At 54.5% G+C, this 18,619-nt stretch overlaps 2 protein-coding genes across 3 annotated transcripts; one reads left to right on the forward strand and one right to left on the reverse strand.

Moving 5' to 3' along the window:
* Nucleotides 1-3,479: 3,479 nt before the first annotated feature.
* Nucleotides 3,480-9,494, forward strand: PRR15L (proline rich 15 like). Of its 2 annotated transcripts, none has more exons than XM_046674486.1 (3): nt 3,480-3,492; nt 4,253-4,419; nt 8,107-9,494. In XM_046674486.1, exon 3 carries the CDS (start codon nt 8,136-8,138, stop codon nt 8,436-8,438), a length of 303 nt encoding a protein of 100 aa, XP_046530442.1. In that variant the 5' UTR covers nt 3,480-3,492; nt 4,253-4,419; nt 8,107-8,135; the 3' UTR covers nt 8,439-9,494. The 2 variants fall into 2 exon arrangements, with proteins under 2 accessions (XP_046530442.1, XP_046530440.1); XM_046674484.1 differs by lacking the exon at nt 3,480-3,492 and adding an exon at nt 3,542-4,088.
* Nucleotides 9,495-11,666: 2,172 nt separating this feature from the next.
* PNPO (pyridoxamine 5'-phosphate oxidase) lies at nt 11,667-18,571 on the reverse strand. Its single transcript, XM_046675056.1, has 7 exons — nt 18,298-18,571; nt 16,997-17,121; nt 15,719-15,818; nt 14,820-14,873; nt 14,443-14,571; nt 14,052-14,122; nt 11,667-13,836 (listed from the first exon to the last, which is right to left on the reverse strand). The coding sequence occupies exons 1-7, from the start codon at nt 18,442-18,444 to the stop codon at nt 13,668-13,670; spliced, it is 795 nt and encodes a 264-aa protein (XP_046531012.1). The 5' UTR covers nt 18,445-18,571; the 3' UTR covers nt 11,667-13,667.
* Nucleotides 18,572-18,619: the final 48 nt, after the last annotated feature.

The raw sequence follows: 18,619 nt of genomic DNA on the forward strand, positions 1-18,619 counted from the left end.
CCTCAGAGTGTCCTTCCTGGGGCTGAAATATGTCCCCAGATGCGGGCTGCCCCAGAAGGGCATGCCCTCGGTGAGGTGGCTCTGTGCCACTGAGGCAGACCCTAAGGGAGCTGACAGCTGGAGGCCCCTGCTGAGGAAGGCAATGAGCCTTCTTCAAAGAGGGGGTCTGGGTGTCACACGCGTTGTCTACCACAGTCTGATGATACAGAGATGGCCAGAATGAAGACCGTGGCCAGCTGAACACCACCACCCCAGATGTCCACGTCAAATCCCTGGAAACTATGAACGTCCCTTATTTGGAAAAAGAGTCTTTGCAGATGTGATGAAGTCAAGGATCTTGAGACGAGGAGATCATCCTGGACCACCTGGGTGGGCCCTAAATGCTGTCACAAGTGTTCTTATAAGAGAGAGGCAGACGGAGACTAGACAAAGGAGAGAGGAGAAGGGGATGTGAGGACGGAGGAGAAGGGGATGTGAGGACGGAGGAGGCCGAGATCGGAGTGACATGGCCACAAGCCGAGGAATGCCTACAGCCACCAGAAGCCGCAAGAGAAGCAGATTCGCCCCTGGAGCCACTGGAGGGAGGGGTCGTGGCCCTGCGCACAACGTCATCTTGGCCAGTGAGATCGATTTCCAACTTCTGACCTCCAGAACTGCAAGAGAATAAATTCCTGTTGTTTAAAGCTGACAAGTTTGTGGTAATGTGTTACAGCAGCCCCAGGAAACTAATGCAGAGTAACGGAAATTTTCTATTAGGGGTGCAAGTTGGTGTAGCCACTTAGAGGATCCACCCAGGGTGGCGGTGGGCATTAAGAGGTCACATGGGCCGCAAGCTTCCAGCCACCCCTGCCAACCTCCTGGCTGCACCTGGTACGGCTCCCGGGGACCAGCCTTTGTTCTTGCCCCACTTGTCACCTCCACCCGGCCGGGCACCCCACGATCTCCAGTTTCCTGGCCTGCCAGAGAAGGGGGAGTGCTGAGGAGAATGACAACTCCTGTCTTTTCCCTGCTTTGGGAAAGAAATACCCCTGGAGCCTAGATCTGCTCGCCTGGGCAGAGGTCAGTAAGATAGGAGTGATCCATAATCCAATGGGGCCCCGGGGCTCCCTGCCCCACAGGGCACAAGGTCCTTGCGCTCCCTTGGGTGTATCTTACTTTACTCATTGCATGTTTGCATATAATGGACTGTCGTACTTGAACCTGGTTTTAGGAAAGTACAGGTAAAGGTAAACAATTTTATAAAGCCATAAAGCAGTGTGTGTGTGGGCGGGTGAGCTGCTTAATGGATATTCATAGTTTATAGCCTTATCTCAAACTCCTCTCCCAGCCCTGCTCCTCCCGGAAATAGATCTCCCAAAGGCCAGGGGTTGGGCCTGACTTCCCGGCCTGGTCCCTCCATAGCCTGCACCTAGTTCTGGCAGTGTTCTCTGAAGGGCAGGCCACAGGTGGGCGACACTGAATCCTGTCCACTGTGGTGGGGTTCCTTCTCCAGTGGGGGGCTGAGAGAACAGGATTCTGCCCCCCGGGTCCCAGACATCAGAAAGACCTGGATTTTGGAGTCCAGGGGAATGAATGCCTGCAGTACAATTCCAGACAGAAACGGTGCCCTACCCCGTGGTTACTGTCCCCCAGGCTGGTGCCCATCCCACCATCTTCCTGGTCTCTTCCTAGCACCTGAGCTAGAATGAGTTTTTTGCCTTTTCTGGTGTCTTCTGGGCTCATCCACTCTCAAAGAGACTGGACTTTGAGAGAAAGTGGCAGATCTAGAAAGCTGTGGGTACCTTCCTGGGACAACTGTGTACGCTTACCAGAGGCAGGGGGACCTGGCAAAGTAACATCCTGCAATTCACGTAACCCCCCAGGGAGACGCTAACTAACAGCAAACTTGCTGCAGCTGCAACCGCAAGAAGTAAAAGAAATGGGTTTTCTCTCACATTTACCCAACCCAGAGAGAGTGGGACAGAGGCAACTGGCTACATTCAGAACTTCCTAGGGTAAAGACAACACATCTGTTTCTCATTTTAAAGCTTGCACTGGGGCCACCCCTGTGGTATAGTGGTTAAGTTCAGCACACTCCACTTCAGCAGCCAAGGTTTGCGGGTTCTGTTCCCAGGCATGGACCTACACCACTCAGCAGTGGCCATGCTGTGATGGCGACCCACATACAAAACAGAGGAAGACTGGCACAGATGTCAGCTCAGGGTGAATCTTCCTTAGCAAAACAAACAAACAAACAAAAAAACTTGCATTGAGTACCTACTATATGTCAAGTCTGTATCAGTGATAAGTAATTCTGGGCTTAAGGAGCTAAAATTCTAAAAGGGAGACAGACACATGAGTAGATCATTACAATACTTTATATGTGTGTCTGTACACATACACGGTATAATCAATTATGGTATATATCGTGTTAAATAAAAGCATATGAGCAAGCTCTGTAGAAGCAAGAAAATTCCTGGTGGAGTAGGAGACATAATAATTAATTTGGGCCTTGAGGGATGAGTAGGAGTTTGTCTTGGTTTACACAGAGGGAGGCCTAGAGCACAGCGCGAATTCCTAATCTCACCTTCCTAGCCTCTGTGCCCAGGAAGGGAGGCAGAGAAAGGGCCTAGTGTGGGATTTCGGGGAGGGCTGGGAGAGGAGGCAGCAGGGGCCTCATCCTAGGAAGGCCGGGCTGAGCGGGTTCCACTGTGGGCCACGGGGAGCCTTTGAAGAGCTGTGCACCTGAGGCCTGGGTGTAGGGGGCTATTCAGGATGGAGAGGAGTAAGAAGTCAAGAGGCCACGAGAAGCTGAACCAAGCAGAATGAGGTTGGAGGTGGTGGGGCAGGTTGGAGAGTTAGTTAGGATTTAAGATGTAACTTGTGGGGGCAGCCAGGGGAAGGGGGAATTGTATGCTTTTTCTCTCCCTGGTGCTTGCTCCGAGCCTGGCACATGCACACTCAGGCCATGGAGGAGGGGAGCTGGGCAGCACCGGGCCAGGGAGCTGCTGCAGGGACACTGAACAGGCCGCAGATGTTTTCCACTCCCCAGTGACGCCTCTCCCAGGGGAGAGGCAACACAAACAGGCCACCTAAGGGTGGCTGCAAAGACCTTCTCCAAGGCGTGGTGCCACCTGTAAGAGCAGCCTCTGATGACGGTGCACACACCTTGGTTAATGGAAGTTTGCGGGGGGGGGGGGGGCAGCGATGACGACAGTGGCTGCAGGTCAGTGAGGACGTCATCCTCTGTGTGCACACTCTCTGCCCCGCCCCCAGCGTGTGCCCACACCCTGCCTTCTTGGCTTTCCCTCTCTTCGTGCCTCCCCAGGGCCCCAGCACCTCCTTCCCCAAGAGCTTGCCCCAGGTTTTGCCGACCTTATAATACCCAGTAAGGCCCATCCAATGGATGGCTGGAAGTTTGGGGGCAGTTGAACGAAGTTTCCGTTTGGTGGTGGGGAGCTGTCCCTGTTTTCTCTGAGAGTCTGATAAAAGGACGATCCTGTGTACAGAAAAGTAAATGCTCCTCTGCCCACACACGGGGACTTTTGCATATGATTTCAAGGCTCCTGAAGCCCACCTCTAAGTGAGGGAGGAGGGGAGGAGGATGTTCCAGGTAGTGGTGGGTCCGGAGAGCCTGGCCCAAGGAGGGGCCAGTGCCCGCTCCCCACCCCACCTCCTGGGAAGACTTGAGGAGGGGCCCTTCAGGTCAGGAGGAAACCACGGCCCCCCACCCAGCGCACGCCCGAGGAGCATTGAGCAGACAGCCTGGGAACCGGTCTGCCAACCAGTTTAACCAGGGACTGGTTTCGACTCCAGAGTTCAAAGGAGCTGGGTGCATGCACCGTCTGCCAAGCCAACGGGAGCAGCGGCTCTTAACCCTTTCCCCGTTGTGCCCAGGGCAACATCCAGGAGCGGTCCAGCTGGAGAGGGGCCTGAGCCTCTTTGGAGGATGAGATGAGCGGGAGTGACCTTGGCTATAGCCGGGGCTGCAACCAGGCACCTGAGAGTGGGAAACTGAGGAGAGAGGCTCCCGTGTTGCCCCTAGCCCAGACTTCCCTTGGGACTCCCTCCTGCTGGCTAGGCGGTCCCTGGAGGACCCTGGCTTCTGGGTGGGTACAGGGGCAATGGGATTGGATTTCTGGGGTGATGAATATTCATCAGCCGAGCCAGCCTCTGCTGCTGTTTACTTAGCGGGAGGGGCTGGGTTTCAGGTTCACCTTGACTCCTGGAGCCGCAGAGGAGCAGGTACTCACTCCTGCACCTGTTTCTCTAGCACCTGCTGGGCAGCTGCTCCTACCCAGCTCTCCCGGCCTGAGCCCTGCCTGGCGTGGCACCCCGGAGGCACCCCCACTTCCGCCAGTCACCCTCCCAGGCAGCTCCTACACTCAGCTCCTTCTCTAAGGAAAGTCTCACCTCCATCTCGGAGCAGTCGGACTACAGGTACAGGCAGAGGGTGTGCGGGTGGGGAAACCAAGGCACAGACTCCAGTCAGGGCACCCAGTTCTGCCTCCATGGCTGACGAGCTTAGCCGGGAGGGGGATCCCAGGCATGTCGGCCCCCATTTCTCCCAAGGTGGGCAGGCAGAACTCAGACTCATCCCGTTGGCTTCTTGGAGTCAGTCCAGGCCTCCAGCAGAGCTCCTTCTGGGAAAGTTTCACTCCAGAGCAGCTCTCTATTAACTCTTGCTGAACGGGTGCCTACCACTTCCTATCCCCCAGCCTGGAGGATGTTTCAGGCTGTCTGGTAGGAACATCTCCCTGTTCCTATCCAGGGTACCCCAGTCTTATCCAGAGTGGAGAAGTGCCATCAGCGGCCCTGCAGAGGGATGGGAGGTGGGTGTTCTGGGTTTTGTTTTACAACATACAAGCTGTCTTGCTCCCTCAACACCCCTTTCCACCCCTGCACCTCCACCTCAGTCAGTGGTTAACTTGTCCAGCTCCGAAAGGGTCCAGCCCAGTCTGGGTAAGCCCCATAGAGCGGCTCACAGAACTCAACTGGGGTGGAAGGGCCCATCTAGGGGTGCCCACATGCATGCCACAGGCAGGGGGTGGCAGGCTGTGCCGAGAGGCCCTTTGTGGCGTCCAAAGCTGTGCCAACAGTAGAGGTGTAGTTGGCATCCTCAGGGGCCAATTTCTATCATCCATAGATGTAGGCCCCAGGGCAAGGGCCCAGCCCTCTGCAGGGCCAGCTCAGGGCCCTGCCCATCAGACCACAGGGCCCACCACATGTTACCAAGTGCCAGGTCTGTTTGAAATCCAAGTACACCCCTGCCCCCAGTGTCCTCAGCCTTCTGTGATCAGGGGTGGGCATGTGGCCGTAGTATCTTGCTCTTTGCTACTTGGTATAGCTGGGAAGTTTGGCTATTACATCACTTTCTTTTTTTTTTTTTAAAGCAAATCAGATTTTACACTCTCTGTGGGGTAGCTCACTATTTAAAAGAATCTTGTAGCTGGGTTATTTTGTAAAACAAAAAATAGTCTGCTTGTTTAGCTGTTCTGCAGATCAGATTTTCATATGTCACTCTCGCCTAAAGGGGCAAACATCTGCTTACTGGTGCTCACATGTCCTCCTGGACAGAAGGGACAGCAAGGCCTGGCTGAAAGCATCCTAGAGGGACGAGAGTTCAAGGCCAGCAGACAAAGGCGCCGATGCCTTGGTGCTATGGTGGAGGCCCCAGAGCAGGCTCCAAGGGCTGTTTCCAACTCTCTCTATGGTTTTCTGACAAGTTCCCTGTGACCTGTCGCTCCCTTCACTCCAAGGAGAGTTAAGCCCTGCGAATGCCAACTTGAAATACCTGGTAAAGCAGGTCTATTTTAAACGGCGCAGCAGGGCCACTTCCTCTCGTGGAGGTAGGCAGTCTGGGCCAGGAGCTGGATCCTCCACTCCTCAAGTTCCTTGGCAGCCCTGGATGGGCGGTGGTGGGGCCGTGGGCCTCACCTCAGACCAGGCAGCAACTGGGGCACCCACAGGCCAAGCAAGCGCCCTGTCCCTCCTTCCCGGCCCTCCCCAGAACTCCTACCAGAAACCCCTTCTGGAACACCGAGTTCTGTGCAAGGCTGTGCTAAGCCCAGGTGGGGCAAGCGGCCAAAGCAAACCTCTCAGGCTGTCCCCTTGGGGCGCTCACCTCTCCAGGGTACCCTGAAGGTATTTATCTGGCCTCTCTCAGCCACTCCTGCCCTTTCTAAGTGGGAGCTGCACAAGATCCCCTTGGGCTTCTCTGGCTGCTTGAGCTCAGCTACAGGGACAGAGCTGGCCATATGGGATCTGCTTCCTGGACAAAGAGGTGGGAAGGAATCCACTGGGCACGAGCTCTGGGCAAGGGGATGGATATATGGAAGGACAGGGAACAACAGCAGCAAGGGGGCCATGGATGCAGGCACTTAACTCTTTCCAAGCCTAGGCCAGCATCTGGCTTTCATTTCTTGTAAATTTGATATGCTCCCCCTCTTAAAAGCATCCATACTCATTATGAAAAATCTAGAAATCAGAAAAATAGAGGGGAGAAACATCCCCTATTTCCTCTACATAAAGAAAACCACTATCAATCATTTGTCATAGTTCTTTCTGGTCTCTTTTAAAATGTAGTTTAGGGGCCGGCCCCATGGCCGAGTGGTTAAGTTGACACACTCCGCTTTGGTGACCCAGGGTTTCGCGGGTTCGGATACTGGGCGCGGACGTGGCACCACTCATCAGGCCAAGTTGAGGCGGCATCCCACATGCCACAACTACAAGGACCCACAACTAAAATATGCAACTATGTAGTAGGGGAATTTGGGGAGAAAAAGCAGAAAAAAAAGAGAACATTGGCAACAGTTGTTAGCTCAGGTGCCCATCTTAAAAATAAATAAATAAATAAACAAAATGTAGTTTAGACCATCGGTTTTTAAAAGGAGGTGATATATTTGCCTGTGCTTGCACCAGCTGACCGCCCAGCTTTCTGGTGCACTGTGGCCATTGTCCTTCCTCCCCGGGATGTTTCACAGCTGCACCCAGGACTCCTGAGACCAGACCACCAACCTCTCCAGGCCCAGAGACGCCTCCATTTCTCGTCACCCTGCCTGCTCCTTCACTGATCTGAATTCCTCTAGTCTGCTCTCTCTTCTTGCCATGCCCAGGCAACGCCTCTCCCAGAACTTCCGTTAACTCAGACAGCAGCTTTGTGGAAATTAGTAAAAAGTGAGGCCACATCCGTGTCAGGGCACATTGCTCGTCAGTGGAGAAGCCTGGATTTCAGTCGCCCGCCCCACCTCTGTTGGGTCTCCTTATGGAGGGTCCAGCCTGTGATAACAATATCTCACTTGTACCTCCTGGCCCCACTAAACCGCCTTCCAAATTTCCCGCTCTCCTTCAAACCCCTGTCCTCATGGAAGCTAGGGCCAGGTGGCAGAGGTGGGGCGAAGGAAGCCATCCCTCGGTAATTATTACTGTTATAAGTTTTACTTTGCAAAGCGTGTCTACCTCTGGGCAGGCATTAACGTCAGAGCTAAATATTAGGACTGAAAGGGTTAGATGAGGATGCTGAGGTCCAGAGAAGTACTTTTCCAGAGGTCACGAGGCTGGAACCGTCCCCAGGACTTCCCACTCTCAGCCGGAGGTTCCTTCCCCTTAGAAAAAGCCCAGCAGCTCCTGTGGTCCCGCTGTCACCACCAGGAAGTCCAAATTACTCCAAGCATCACAAATTTTAATTCTGTAATGAATTTCAACAAAATGCACAGGGTCTTTCTGTCCTGCTGATCCCAGCTGACCACTGCTCACTCCTGGCTGCAGGGCCTGGTGGTGTAGTGAGGAGAGTTTGGGAAGAGTGTCAAAGGCCTGGATGCTGTGTGACCTGGACGAGCTGTCCACCTTCCTGCAGCCCTGTGTGTGGCCTGGGGTATGGCTGTCCCCCTGCCCCTCCACCAGGCTCGTGCGGCTTCCTCATCAATATTGACTCAGCCGCCCCTTCCCAGACCCCACGCTCTTCTCCTTGTATCATTTCCCTGAGTCCTGGGTTCATCTGGCCCTGCCTTCAATTCTTTCAAGCCTGTGCTATGAAAATAGCCCATGATTAGGGGTCTAGAGAGGGCTGCTCCAAGGCACCCCCTTCTCCCCACTGACTCCCCTCTCTCTCCTGCTCTGCTCCTGCAGAAGGCCCCACCCTTGGCTCAGGGAACGCCATGACTGAAGTTGGTTGGTGGAAGCTGACGTTCCTCAGGAAAAAGAAATCCACTCCCAAGGTGCTGTATGAGATCCCTGAGACCTACGCCCAAACAGAGGGCGGCGCGGAGACCCCAAGGCCTGACAGTGAGGGCCCCAACGGCAACTTTAACACCCGCCTGGGGAAGATTGTGGACAAGAACACCAAGGGCAAGCATGTCAAAGTCTCCCACTCTGGCCGCTTCAAGGAGAAGAGCAAAGTCCGAGCCACGTTGGCAGAGAACCCCAACCTCTTTGAAGAGAGGGAGGGCAAAGGACAGTGAAGGGGGCCAAGGAGGGTGCTAGTGCCTCCCCACTCCCTGCCATCAGCTGGATCTGAGACAGGAGCATGCCACGCTGGCCTCTGGCCGCAGCTGAAGCCATGGAGGCAGTTGCCTGCTCGCAGGAAATGTCTGGTTTTAGGGTTATATTTATGTGCCCCAGCTTTCTGGAAGGCCTGGGAGATCCCAGGGTTTTCCCACCCTCCTCCACCACGAATTCTGGTGCAAGGATGAAAAGTCCCCCCAGGAAGGACAGCCCTCCTGGAAGTGGTGGCAGCACCCGCAGGGAGACGGGCATGGCCAGGAATGGAGAGAGGGAGCCAACCGACGTCACCTCCTCCCAGGGCACAGGGTCAAGGGTGAGTTTGAATTGCTGCTCCTTCTACTTTCTCTACCTGTGACTGTTTTCTGGACCAATTCGGAGAGCACATTTTCCAGAAGCCACGTGATGGGGGGTGGTTTCCTGGAGCTGGAGGCGGAGACACTGAACTTGAGCTCACCTCCTAACAAGGGTGGGAAACTTCCTGGAGCTTCACCCCCAGGTATGTAGGGGGTGGAGGACCCTGGCACTCCTCGGGGAGTTCTGCAGAAGGCCAGATGAGGGACCCCGAGGGTCCCTGCACACATCCTCAAAGGAAAGCTGCATTGGCCTGAATCCAAACTAGGGGGGCCTGCCCCGTGGCCGAGTGGTTAAGTTCGCGCACTCTGATGTAGCAGCCCAGGGTTTCGCTGGTTCGGATCCTGGGCATGGACATGGCACCGCTCATCAAGCCATGCTGAGGCAGCATCCCACATGCCACAACTAAAGAATACACAACTATGTACCAGGGGACTTTGGGAGAAAAAGGAAAAATAAAATCTTAAAAAAAAAAACTAGGGGCGGGGGACGGCGCGGAAGCTCTGGTAGAGGCTACAGGCAGCCCGTTCTTCCCTCTCCTTCCCCTATGAGTATTGAAGATGGATCAGCCCCAGAAATGAGTGAGCCTTGAATTTTCTTTAGAAAAATAATTGTAGGTTTCTCTCTTTGTAATAAACAATGCTGCCAAAGCAGAGAACCTATTTATGCTCTTGTCTTGCATTTATTGAGATGACTGCTTTTCACGCCTTTACTCCCTTCACGTGGAACATTGTGCTCAATCTGTTCCTTTCAAGCTTCAGGCAGGGTCCCTGGGTGTGAAAATGGAGTCACTGAGACGCTAATTTCACCACCAAGTCATCCTTAGCGTCTGGGGATGGAGAAAGCAAAGGAAAGAGCTAGTTCCACCTCGACGGGCAGTTCCTTCTGGTCTGCAGAGAGGCCAGCAGGAGCGCGAAGAGAATGGAGCAGACCTGTGGAGACTGACCCCAAAGTTGCAGTGGTTCAGTGTGGGATCAGGATTCAAATTCTGGTTCCACCCCTTAGTAGCTGGGTGATTTGGGGAACATTAAAAAGACCCAGCTTCCTCTGAGCCTCAGTTTCCTCTTCCCTAAAGGGGCTGCAGTAATACCTATTTCCCAGGGAGTGGTCAGTATTAAGTAGCCTATAAGTAGTCCCGGAGGACGCGCTCAGTTCATATTGGTTTCCTTGCCTGTTTCCTTTACTCAGGAGCTCCACCATAGCCCGCAGCTTCCCTTCAAAGGAGAGGAGACAGCTTGCTCCCTGTGCTGTTAGGTCCAGCTCTTTCTCAAGCTCCAGGAGCTGGGAATTGGAAAAACATTGGCCAAATCTCTGCGGCTCATGGTGGGAACAGGGAGAGACTAAGGTGGCAACTAAACAATGTGGTCCTGCAGCTTCCAGGTCAGCTCCTTGCAGGCTGCTGGGCCACCCCACCCCAGGGAGCGTTACTCAGGAAATTTATTACCAAAACAAACAGACCCAGACAAGGGGGCCTTTGTTAGGTGGCCTCGCCCAGGCCAGGGGGAACTCAGAGGATGAGTGAGGAAGATCAGGAGCCAGGAGGGAGGGAGGTGGCTCGGGTGTGCTGCCTTCCCAAGGCCTCTTCCCCATCCCTCCCCACCACATGGATCTTTCTAGGGTCCCACCAGTTTCCCAATCCACAAAGCCTCTGGTGGAGGAGAGGCCTTCCCCACACGCCAGCCCTGCCCTGTGTTAATCAGCCCTGCTGATGTTTGCAGAGGGCTTACAACCGAGCCCTGTGGCAAGTACTCCAGAGGTTCCTCACTTAATCCGCTAATCACCTGAGACAGGTGCTGTCATCACCCCACTTTCCAGGTGGGGTAGCTGAGGCTTAGAGACTTCCCGGTCCTCGTTCCTCGCCCTAGGTGTTAAGTCTCTCGCCCTAGATCAGGCAGGCTCGCAGTGGTGGGGCCAGGACTGCAGCCACAGCTGGCCTGTGCACGTGACCACTGTACCACACAGCCCCTGCCACGCTTGATTTTCAATTGCTGGGAGCAGGGGCAGACGGGAAACTGAGGCTCAGAACTAGGCCAGGAGCACAGTCACCTTCTGGAGGAGGGGAGGTGGGTGACAGCAGGCCATACCTGGGCCTTGGCATCCTGGGAGGTGAGCACCATTAGAGGGTGCTGTACAGACTCTGGAACCAGTGGGGGAAACGCAACCAGCTTTGAGGCTGAGTGTCCCCTGAGACCCCAGACTGTAGGGACCTGCCACTTCAACCCATCCTGGGGTTCCCTGAGGCGAGGCGGGGGATGAGGCTGGGCCCTGGGCCGCCAACCCATGGTTCTACCCGATACTGGCACCATGTTGCCACCATTGCCCCTCTTAGGTGAGAGGGTTTGTGGCCCCTCTGCCTCATGCATGCAACCCTTCTCCATAGCCCCAAAATTGATGTCCACAGAAATCTTCCAGGGAAATTCCACATATATCCCTAAGCTGGGGGATCGATGGATGGTGGGGTGCTAAAAGTCAAAGGGGGATCAGGCTGCCCAGGGAGTCAGAGCCCAGGCAGCGGCAGATTTTCACTCGGCTGGAGGAGGAGCTGGAGGAGGAACCGAGAGTGCAAATATGTGCAGGAGCCAGGAGAGGCTACGGGTTATCGACCACAGTTTCACTGGGACACAACCCAAGGAGGGGAAGGGGGAAGCAGGAGGGGCGGCTAGAACTGGCCTGCGCTGCCCAGAAGGGGCCAACCCCAGGTAGTGGGCTCCCCCTGCTGGACACCCAACCTGGACCTACCTGGAGAAGAGAAGGAGGTGAGGGTCACTTAAATTCCCCAGCTGCCCCCCAACCTCGGGGGTGGGGGCAAGACCAAGCCAGGTTGAACATTAATGTCATGCACGGCTGACAAGCTTTTATTACAGACTTGGCACAGTGACTGTCGGACAGAGAACAGGAAAGGAACAGACGAGACCAGCCTCAAAGCTGGGGGGAAACACAGCCACCAATAACACAAACAGGACCAGGCAGGGAAGGGCGCCCCAGGCCCCTCGCCTGTAGATGGCCACAGGTTAGCGTTGTGCCTTCCTGCACTCAGGCTTAAGGGGGGATCAAACCCAGAGGGCCACCCTTGGAAGAGCCGGTCAATAACAGGCACTGAAGCACACGCCCTTCCAGAGGAATGAAGCACAGTTTACAGAGTGGTAAGTTCAATGCCAACATGCACAAACAATAGTCAGTTCTCTGATCCTGGCTCAGTCACAGCAAACATTTACCCAGCCTGGCTCCTCTCCGAAGCCTGTAGGCCACTCATCCAGGCTGTTGCTAGTCACTAGATTTGTGCTCAGGGAAAGCAAATACAGTTCAGCACAGGCCTCAGCTGAGACTCACTGAAGAACCCCATTGTGAGGGTGGGAGGTCGTTGGTTTAGGGGTTGAGGCTGGTGCATCTGGTCACCTAGGGGGTCTTGTTAAATGCAGAATGGGACTCAGTGGGTCTGGGGTGGGTTCCCAAGTGATACTGATGCTGCTGGCCTGTGGACCACGCCACGAGTAGCAAGGATCTAGACTAGAGGTCTCAACCTTGGGTGCACCGAATTCCCTGGGGAGCTTTGAAATTTCCCAAAGCCCAGGCTGCACTCAGATGAGTTAAATCACGCCTGAGGGTGGGACCCAGGCATCAGGGTTTTTCAAGCTCCCTGGGTAATTCCAGCATGGACGAAGCCAGTGGTCTAAGAGTCATCATCAGTGGGGGGGGTGAAGGGGAGGGGCATGTATGAGTAATCAGAAAGGATAATCTCTACAATAATTTAATTCTACCTGGAAAATAAAAAATATCTATTAAATATATATATGTACGTACATATACACACATATATAGTTTTCATAAACAAACATGGAAAGTAAAGCTTGATTAAAATCTTCCTGGCCCCTAGGTACCAGCACAGGAATCCCTTCTACAAAACTCCTAACTGACTGGCACTGAATACTTCCAGTGACGGAACACTCACTACCGAACAGGCAGCCCTCTTAGCCCCAATTATTTGAAATCCCTCCCCATATTCAGATGAAATCTATTTCCATGCAACTTCCACCCACGGGCCCTTTGGACTACGGGGAATAGATTTCATCTTTTTTCTGCATTGCTGGGCTTCAGGTAATGAAAGGCAGCTATCAATCAGTAGGGTAAGTCCTATAAAAAAATATGTATTAATAAATGAGTTAGTTAAGGTTCTTTTGGTTGCAAGCAACAGACATCGATTCCGGCTGATTTATGCCCCCAATTTTTTTTTTTTAGAGATAGCGGGGATTGAGGCAGGAGGGGGAGTTGCACAGCCCAGACATGGGGAGGAGAGACCCAGGGCCCCTCAGGGAATTACAAAGAGCAGCAGAGCTCTTGCTTCTTAGCTGCCATTGCTGATTTGGCTGCAATGACTCCCACGCTCTGGGTCTCTCCATTTCAAGTTTCAAATCGTTGACAGGGAAAACCAATTGGCTAGATTGGCTTGGGTGCCTATGATGGGACCAACTGGCTTTGGTCAGTATGACTCAGTCACATGGTAACAGACAGGGCTGCTGCGACCCAAGCTGTGTCACCAGAAAAGGGAACCACACCAACTGCTACCCCTAGAGGGAATTGTCCCAATAAATCATAGTCAAGGTCAAGAAAATATGGGATTATTTTCCACCTGTGATTGTCTATGCCACTGTCACACTCCACTAGACCAGCTAATTGAGAGCCCACTGAGAACTGAGAGCTCGGAGAATGAACTCTGAAGAGCCCTAAATATAAGGGTTGGGGAGGGAAATGGGTTGAGTTTAGAAGGGCCTGGCTCCCGTCCCACACCCTCTCTTAGCGCCCGGCCCCAGCTCCCGTCAGTGCCGGCAGATTGGGAGTCAGGGCGCAAGTCTCTCATAGAGCCAGCCTTCCTCCCCGCGGTGGGTCATGGGCCCCAAAGGGGAGTCTCCTGTCTGGAGGCCTCGCCGAAAGATGATCCGGTCATGCAGGCGGTTGGTTTGGCCCTGCCAGAACTCCATCACCTGTGGGTACAGGACATAGCCGCCCCTACAAGGAGAAGCAGAGGTTTCGGGGCTCTGTGCATTTTTCCAACCGTGTCACTCTCCCAACACCATCCCAGGGCCCCTCGAAGGAAGTTGCTGGGAGGTATCTGACCAGGGTTGACAGGGAGGAGGAGACGTGTGATTCCACAGACAGGGAGGCTTCAAGGAAATGTGAGGGTCCTGGTGTCCCTTTCGAGATGACCACCAGGTATCACTCACCAGTATTTTGGCTTTGGCACCTCTCGTTCCTGGTAGAGCTGCTCCAGTTCCTCGTTTTTCTTTCTCAGATACTGTCCAGGGGAAGGAGATGGAGGAAGGGCCAGACCTGGTCAATGATTCACTTAATAACCACTTACTGAGTATGTACTCTGTGCCAGGCCCTGGGGACACAAGTGACTGAGGCTGGCTGGCCTCTGTCCCCTAGGAGCACAGTCCAATGGGAGGGTCAGACAGACACAGGAGGGCCGCTTCCCAGCTCCCCATCCGCGTTCCCCCAGGGAGACCATCCTTTTCACTTTGCTAGAGAGGGCACTAGCATCCTGTAGGGACAGCCTCTGGGGACGAGTCAGGGCCCTCACCACGCGGAGGGCTAAGGAGGAGCCACACTCACCTCCCGATCGGGGATCACGGAACTCTGGTGACTGACCACAGCCCCAATCTGGCTGCTCTTGGGGCGGGAGTGGAAGTAGCTTTCGGCCTCCTCCTCAGGCAGCTTCTTCACGGGGCCCTCCACACGCACCTGCTCAGGCATGGCCCTGGCTAGATGGCATTCGATGTCGCCTTCCCTCCCTACCAGCACAGGCCCCATTCTCTCTCCCCTCCTTATCCACTGCCCCACCACTGCTGGCTCCAACGAGCCCAGCTAACTGAGAGCTCTCTGAGAGGCTGGATGTTTGTGCAGCCTGCAGACCTCCACTGGGCTCATCTATAAACTCAGGCCCCTCCCAACTCAGCCCACTCCAGGCTGTCCAGAGAATGCTCACTCACCTGACGGTTTAGGGGCTCCCAGTAGAAGACGAGGGAAGCAAAGGGATTAGAGTCCTGGAAATGAAAGAGAATCCACAGACAGCCATCAGCACAGCAAGGAGGGCACCCCTGGAATGCGGTGGGAGGGCAGGAAGTCTGCAGCCTGCAGGCCCACAGCAGATGCATCTGCTGTAGTATCTCATTTAAACTCTCAAAGGCAGGCCTACTTTTACAGGGGTGGATACAGGCTCAGAGAGGTTAAGTAATGTGCCCAAGTTCACACAGTAAGTGGTAGAGCTGCACTGGAAACCTAAGCCGGTTGGACTCCAAAGTGAGGCTTTGCCATTTCTCTCCCACAGACTTGCAAGTCCTCAGAAACACATGTGTGGCTGTACCGGACTCAGGGAGGGCTACTCATTTGGATTCATGAGCCGAATGCACACCATGTGCCACCTTGGCTGGACCCCAGGAGCAATGGTGGGGGTGTAACAGAGATGCAACAGATGCAGCCTCTGCCCCACGGAGCTCACCGTTTAGCAGAGGACACAAACATTAATCACATAAATAAATGCATAGATAGAAACTGAAAAAACGGCAGAAAGGAAAGTTACAAGTTATGAGAACAGCAAACGGTGCGAGGGCCGACTCAGCAGAGGACTCGAGGACGGCTTTCCTGACGCGGGAACGTAGGGGCTGAGACCCAAGAACAGGAGTTACTTAGCTAAAGGGATGACAGAAGCAAGGGGGGTTAGAGAGCACTCATTCACGGCAAAGAGAACGGCAGGTGCAAAGGCCCGCAGGCAGGCCTACACCTGAGCACAGACGGCAGGTGGGGCGGGGCGAGGGCGTCATGAGAAGGTGACCCGGGAGGGGACGGCTGGACCCTCCAGGCCGGGGATGGATTTATCCCGAACCCTCACCAGCTCTTTTCCCTTTCGACTCTCGAAGTTAGTGAAGAAACGGAAGCCATCCTTGCCGAAGCCCTTCAGCAGCACCATGCGGGCAGAGGGCTTCCCATCTCTGGGGCAAAGAGCAGAGCACAGCAGTCAGAGCCCATCTCAATGTCCTCGCTACCATCCCGCCCCACAGGATGTCTGAGCAGTCCTATAGCTGTGTGCCCCTATTTGGCTCCGTCTGGGCACTCAGGCCACACATTCTCACTTGCTTGCTGGAGATCTGTCCTCGGGGTGCATGTCTGACACCACTGCCGGGGGCCCTGTGATAGACTGAACTGTGTCCCCCTAAGATCCTATGTTGACACCCTAACCCCCAATGCGACTGCATTTGGAGATTGGGCCTTTAGGGAAGTAAGGAATGTTCAATAAGGTCATAAGGGCAGGACTCTACTCAGAAAGGACTGGTGTCCTTATAAGAAGAGGAAGAGACACGAGGGAGAGGGAGCTCGCTCGCTCTCCCTCCCTGTGTGCATAAAGGAAAGGCCATGTGAGGACACAGCGACAGGGCGGCCATCTGCAAGCCAGGAAGAGAGGCCTCACTAAAACTAACTCTGACGGCACCTTGATCGCGGACTTCTGGCTTCTGCAACTGGGAGAAAATCAACTGCTGCTGCTGAAGCCGCCCAGTCTGTGGTATTTCGTGATGGCGGCCCTAGCAAAGCGACAAGGTTCTAAGGGCCGCAATCAGCCAATGCTCAGGGACCACTGGAAGGGCAGTTAGATCAGATCCTCTGCCCAGAGCTCGGGGGAAACCCAGGGCCACAGCACAAGAGTCTTACACTCGTGATGGGGGACAAGAAGAGTTGAGTGAGAGGCTAACACCAGAGCTGTCTCAGGGGGTATCTGATTGGTTACCAAATGAACAATACAGCCAAGCACTGTGCTAGGTTTCAAGAGAGGGAGAGAGCTTCACGGAGAGGTCCCAGGAGATGCAGCCCCTAAAGTGCAGACGGGAATAGGGTAGTCAGGAGATGAGAGGGGCAAGGGTGTGTGTGGGTGCATCAAGGGCAGAGATGAATGAGGCGCTGCATTTTATCACTGAAATGGAATTGAGGGAAGTCTGATCTTTGGTTTATAGGTAAAGATGCTGAGGCCCAGAGAGGACAAGAAACTTGCCTGAGGCCACACAGCAAGTTAATAACAGAGCTAGAACCATAAAGTTGGCATCTATCAAACTGAGAGCTTCCTAAGTTTCCTCCCCCATCTGTACCCGCCCACAGAAGATGCCACGGCTGTGCCCACCTGGTGCAGGTAGCCAGACACATGGCATTGGCTTCCCCTATGTCAGGACACTGAACAGCCTCCTCGAACCAGGCAGCAAACTGCTTCATGGGGTCCAGGGAAGTCAGCTGAGCCTCCTCGAATGCCTGGGAAGGGAGTTTTATTTCATTTAATAAACGCATATAGCACTCACTGTGTATGTGGCACCGTTCTAGGCACGTTTCAAATATTAACTCATTTATCCTCATAACAATGACCTCGTAACAAAAAACAGTACCCAGGGGGCTGGCCCCGTGGCCAAGTGGTTAAGTTCACATGCTCCGCTTCGGCGGCCCAGGGTTTCGCCAGTTCAAATCCTGGGCGCGGTCGTGGCACCACTCATCAGGCCACGCTGAGGTGGCGTCCCACATGCCACAACTAGAAGGACCCACAACTAAAAATACACAACTATGTACAGGGGGGCTTTGGGAGAAAAGGAAAAATTTTTTTAAATCTTAAAAACAAAACAAAACAAAACAAAAAACAGTACCCAGGAAGTAAATTCTGTTGGCCCCACCTTACAGGTGAGGACAGAGGCATAAAAAGGCAGAATAATTGCCAGGTCCCACAGCTAGTGACAGACGAATCAGGATTTCATGTCATGGGTGCCAAACCTACCACCTGGGGAGCCTAAAAACACGACAGATTCCTGGGCTCCACCCCATAAATTCTTATTCAGTAGGTCTGAGGTTTAATGAAAAACTGCCTCTTTAACAAGCATGTCCAGAAATGCTCTCATGCAGCCAGATTTGGTAACTATGGCTCTGGGCCGCAATTCCAAAACACTGCTCTTGGCTCCTCTCCTGAGGAGGGAAAAGGAAGAGAACTTCTCCAAGTGGTAAGCGAAGGGACTGGAGGCAGCAAGAGCTGGAGGCGTCCCCCCCTCTTCCTCCGTGTGTTACTTCCTTATCATGGATAAGCTGCAGATCAGTGTTCTAAGCACTTCACAAACAGCCAAGTCCCTCACATCCCCGGGAGGCAGGGACGATCACTTCACAGGTGAGGAAACCCAGAGAGGTTAAGTAAACTGCCCAGGGCGCTGCACCCAGTGACTTGCAAGGTTCCAGCCCAGGCCGGCTCCACCGCACGGGCTGCCTCTCAAGCCCATCTTAATCCTCCTTTCCCCCAGAACCCCTGCCCGTTGGTGGTTTTTGAACACTCTCCCCCTTCTCCCTCGGGGGTGACCCCAGAAACCCCGCAGGGTTCCTCCCACTCCCTTCCCCTCCGGAGAAGACAGACTCCTGTTCCCCCGACCCTGCGGTCGCCCCTGCCGGCGGCGGCACCTCTCGGTCCCCGCGGTAACTCTTGCGCATGGGTCCCAGGTCCATGATAGCACCGCGGCCGCACAGGTGGCGGAGGTGGCAGAGGTAGCGCGGCCACTCGGCGGCTCGCCCGAACGTCACGATGACGCCCCGCAGCCGGCACGTCATGAGGCCGCCGGCCACGTGACCCGGCGTCGCCCGGCGCTGGGTTCCGTTGGGTTCGGAACCAGTTTCCCAGCCCGGGACCCTAACCCGAGGAAGGAAGAATTCGCCAGTCGCCAAGCCCAGCGAACGGGCCCTGAGTCCTCGGAGCCAATGGGAGCCCAGAGTCGGAGGAGGGAGA

Source organism: Equus quagga, chromosome 11 (genome assembly GCF_021613505.1).
Source record: "Equus quagga isolate Etosha38 chromosome 11, UCLA_HA_Equagga_1.0, whole genome shotgun sequence".
In the NCBI taxonomy this organism is placed as follows: Eukaryota; Metazoa; Chordata; class Mammalia; order Perissodactyla; family Equidae; genus Equus; species Equus quagga.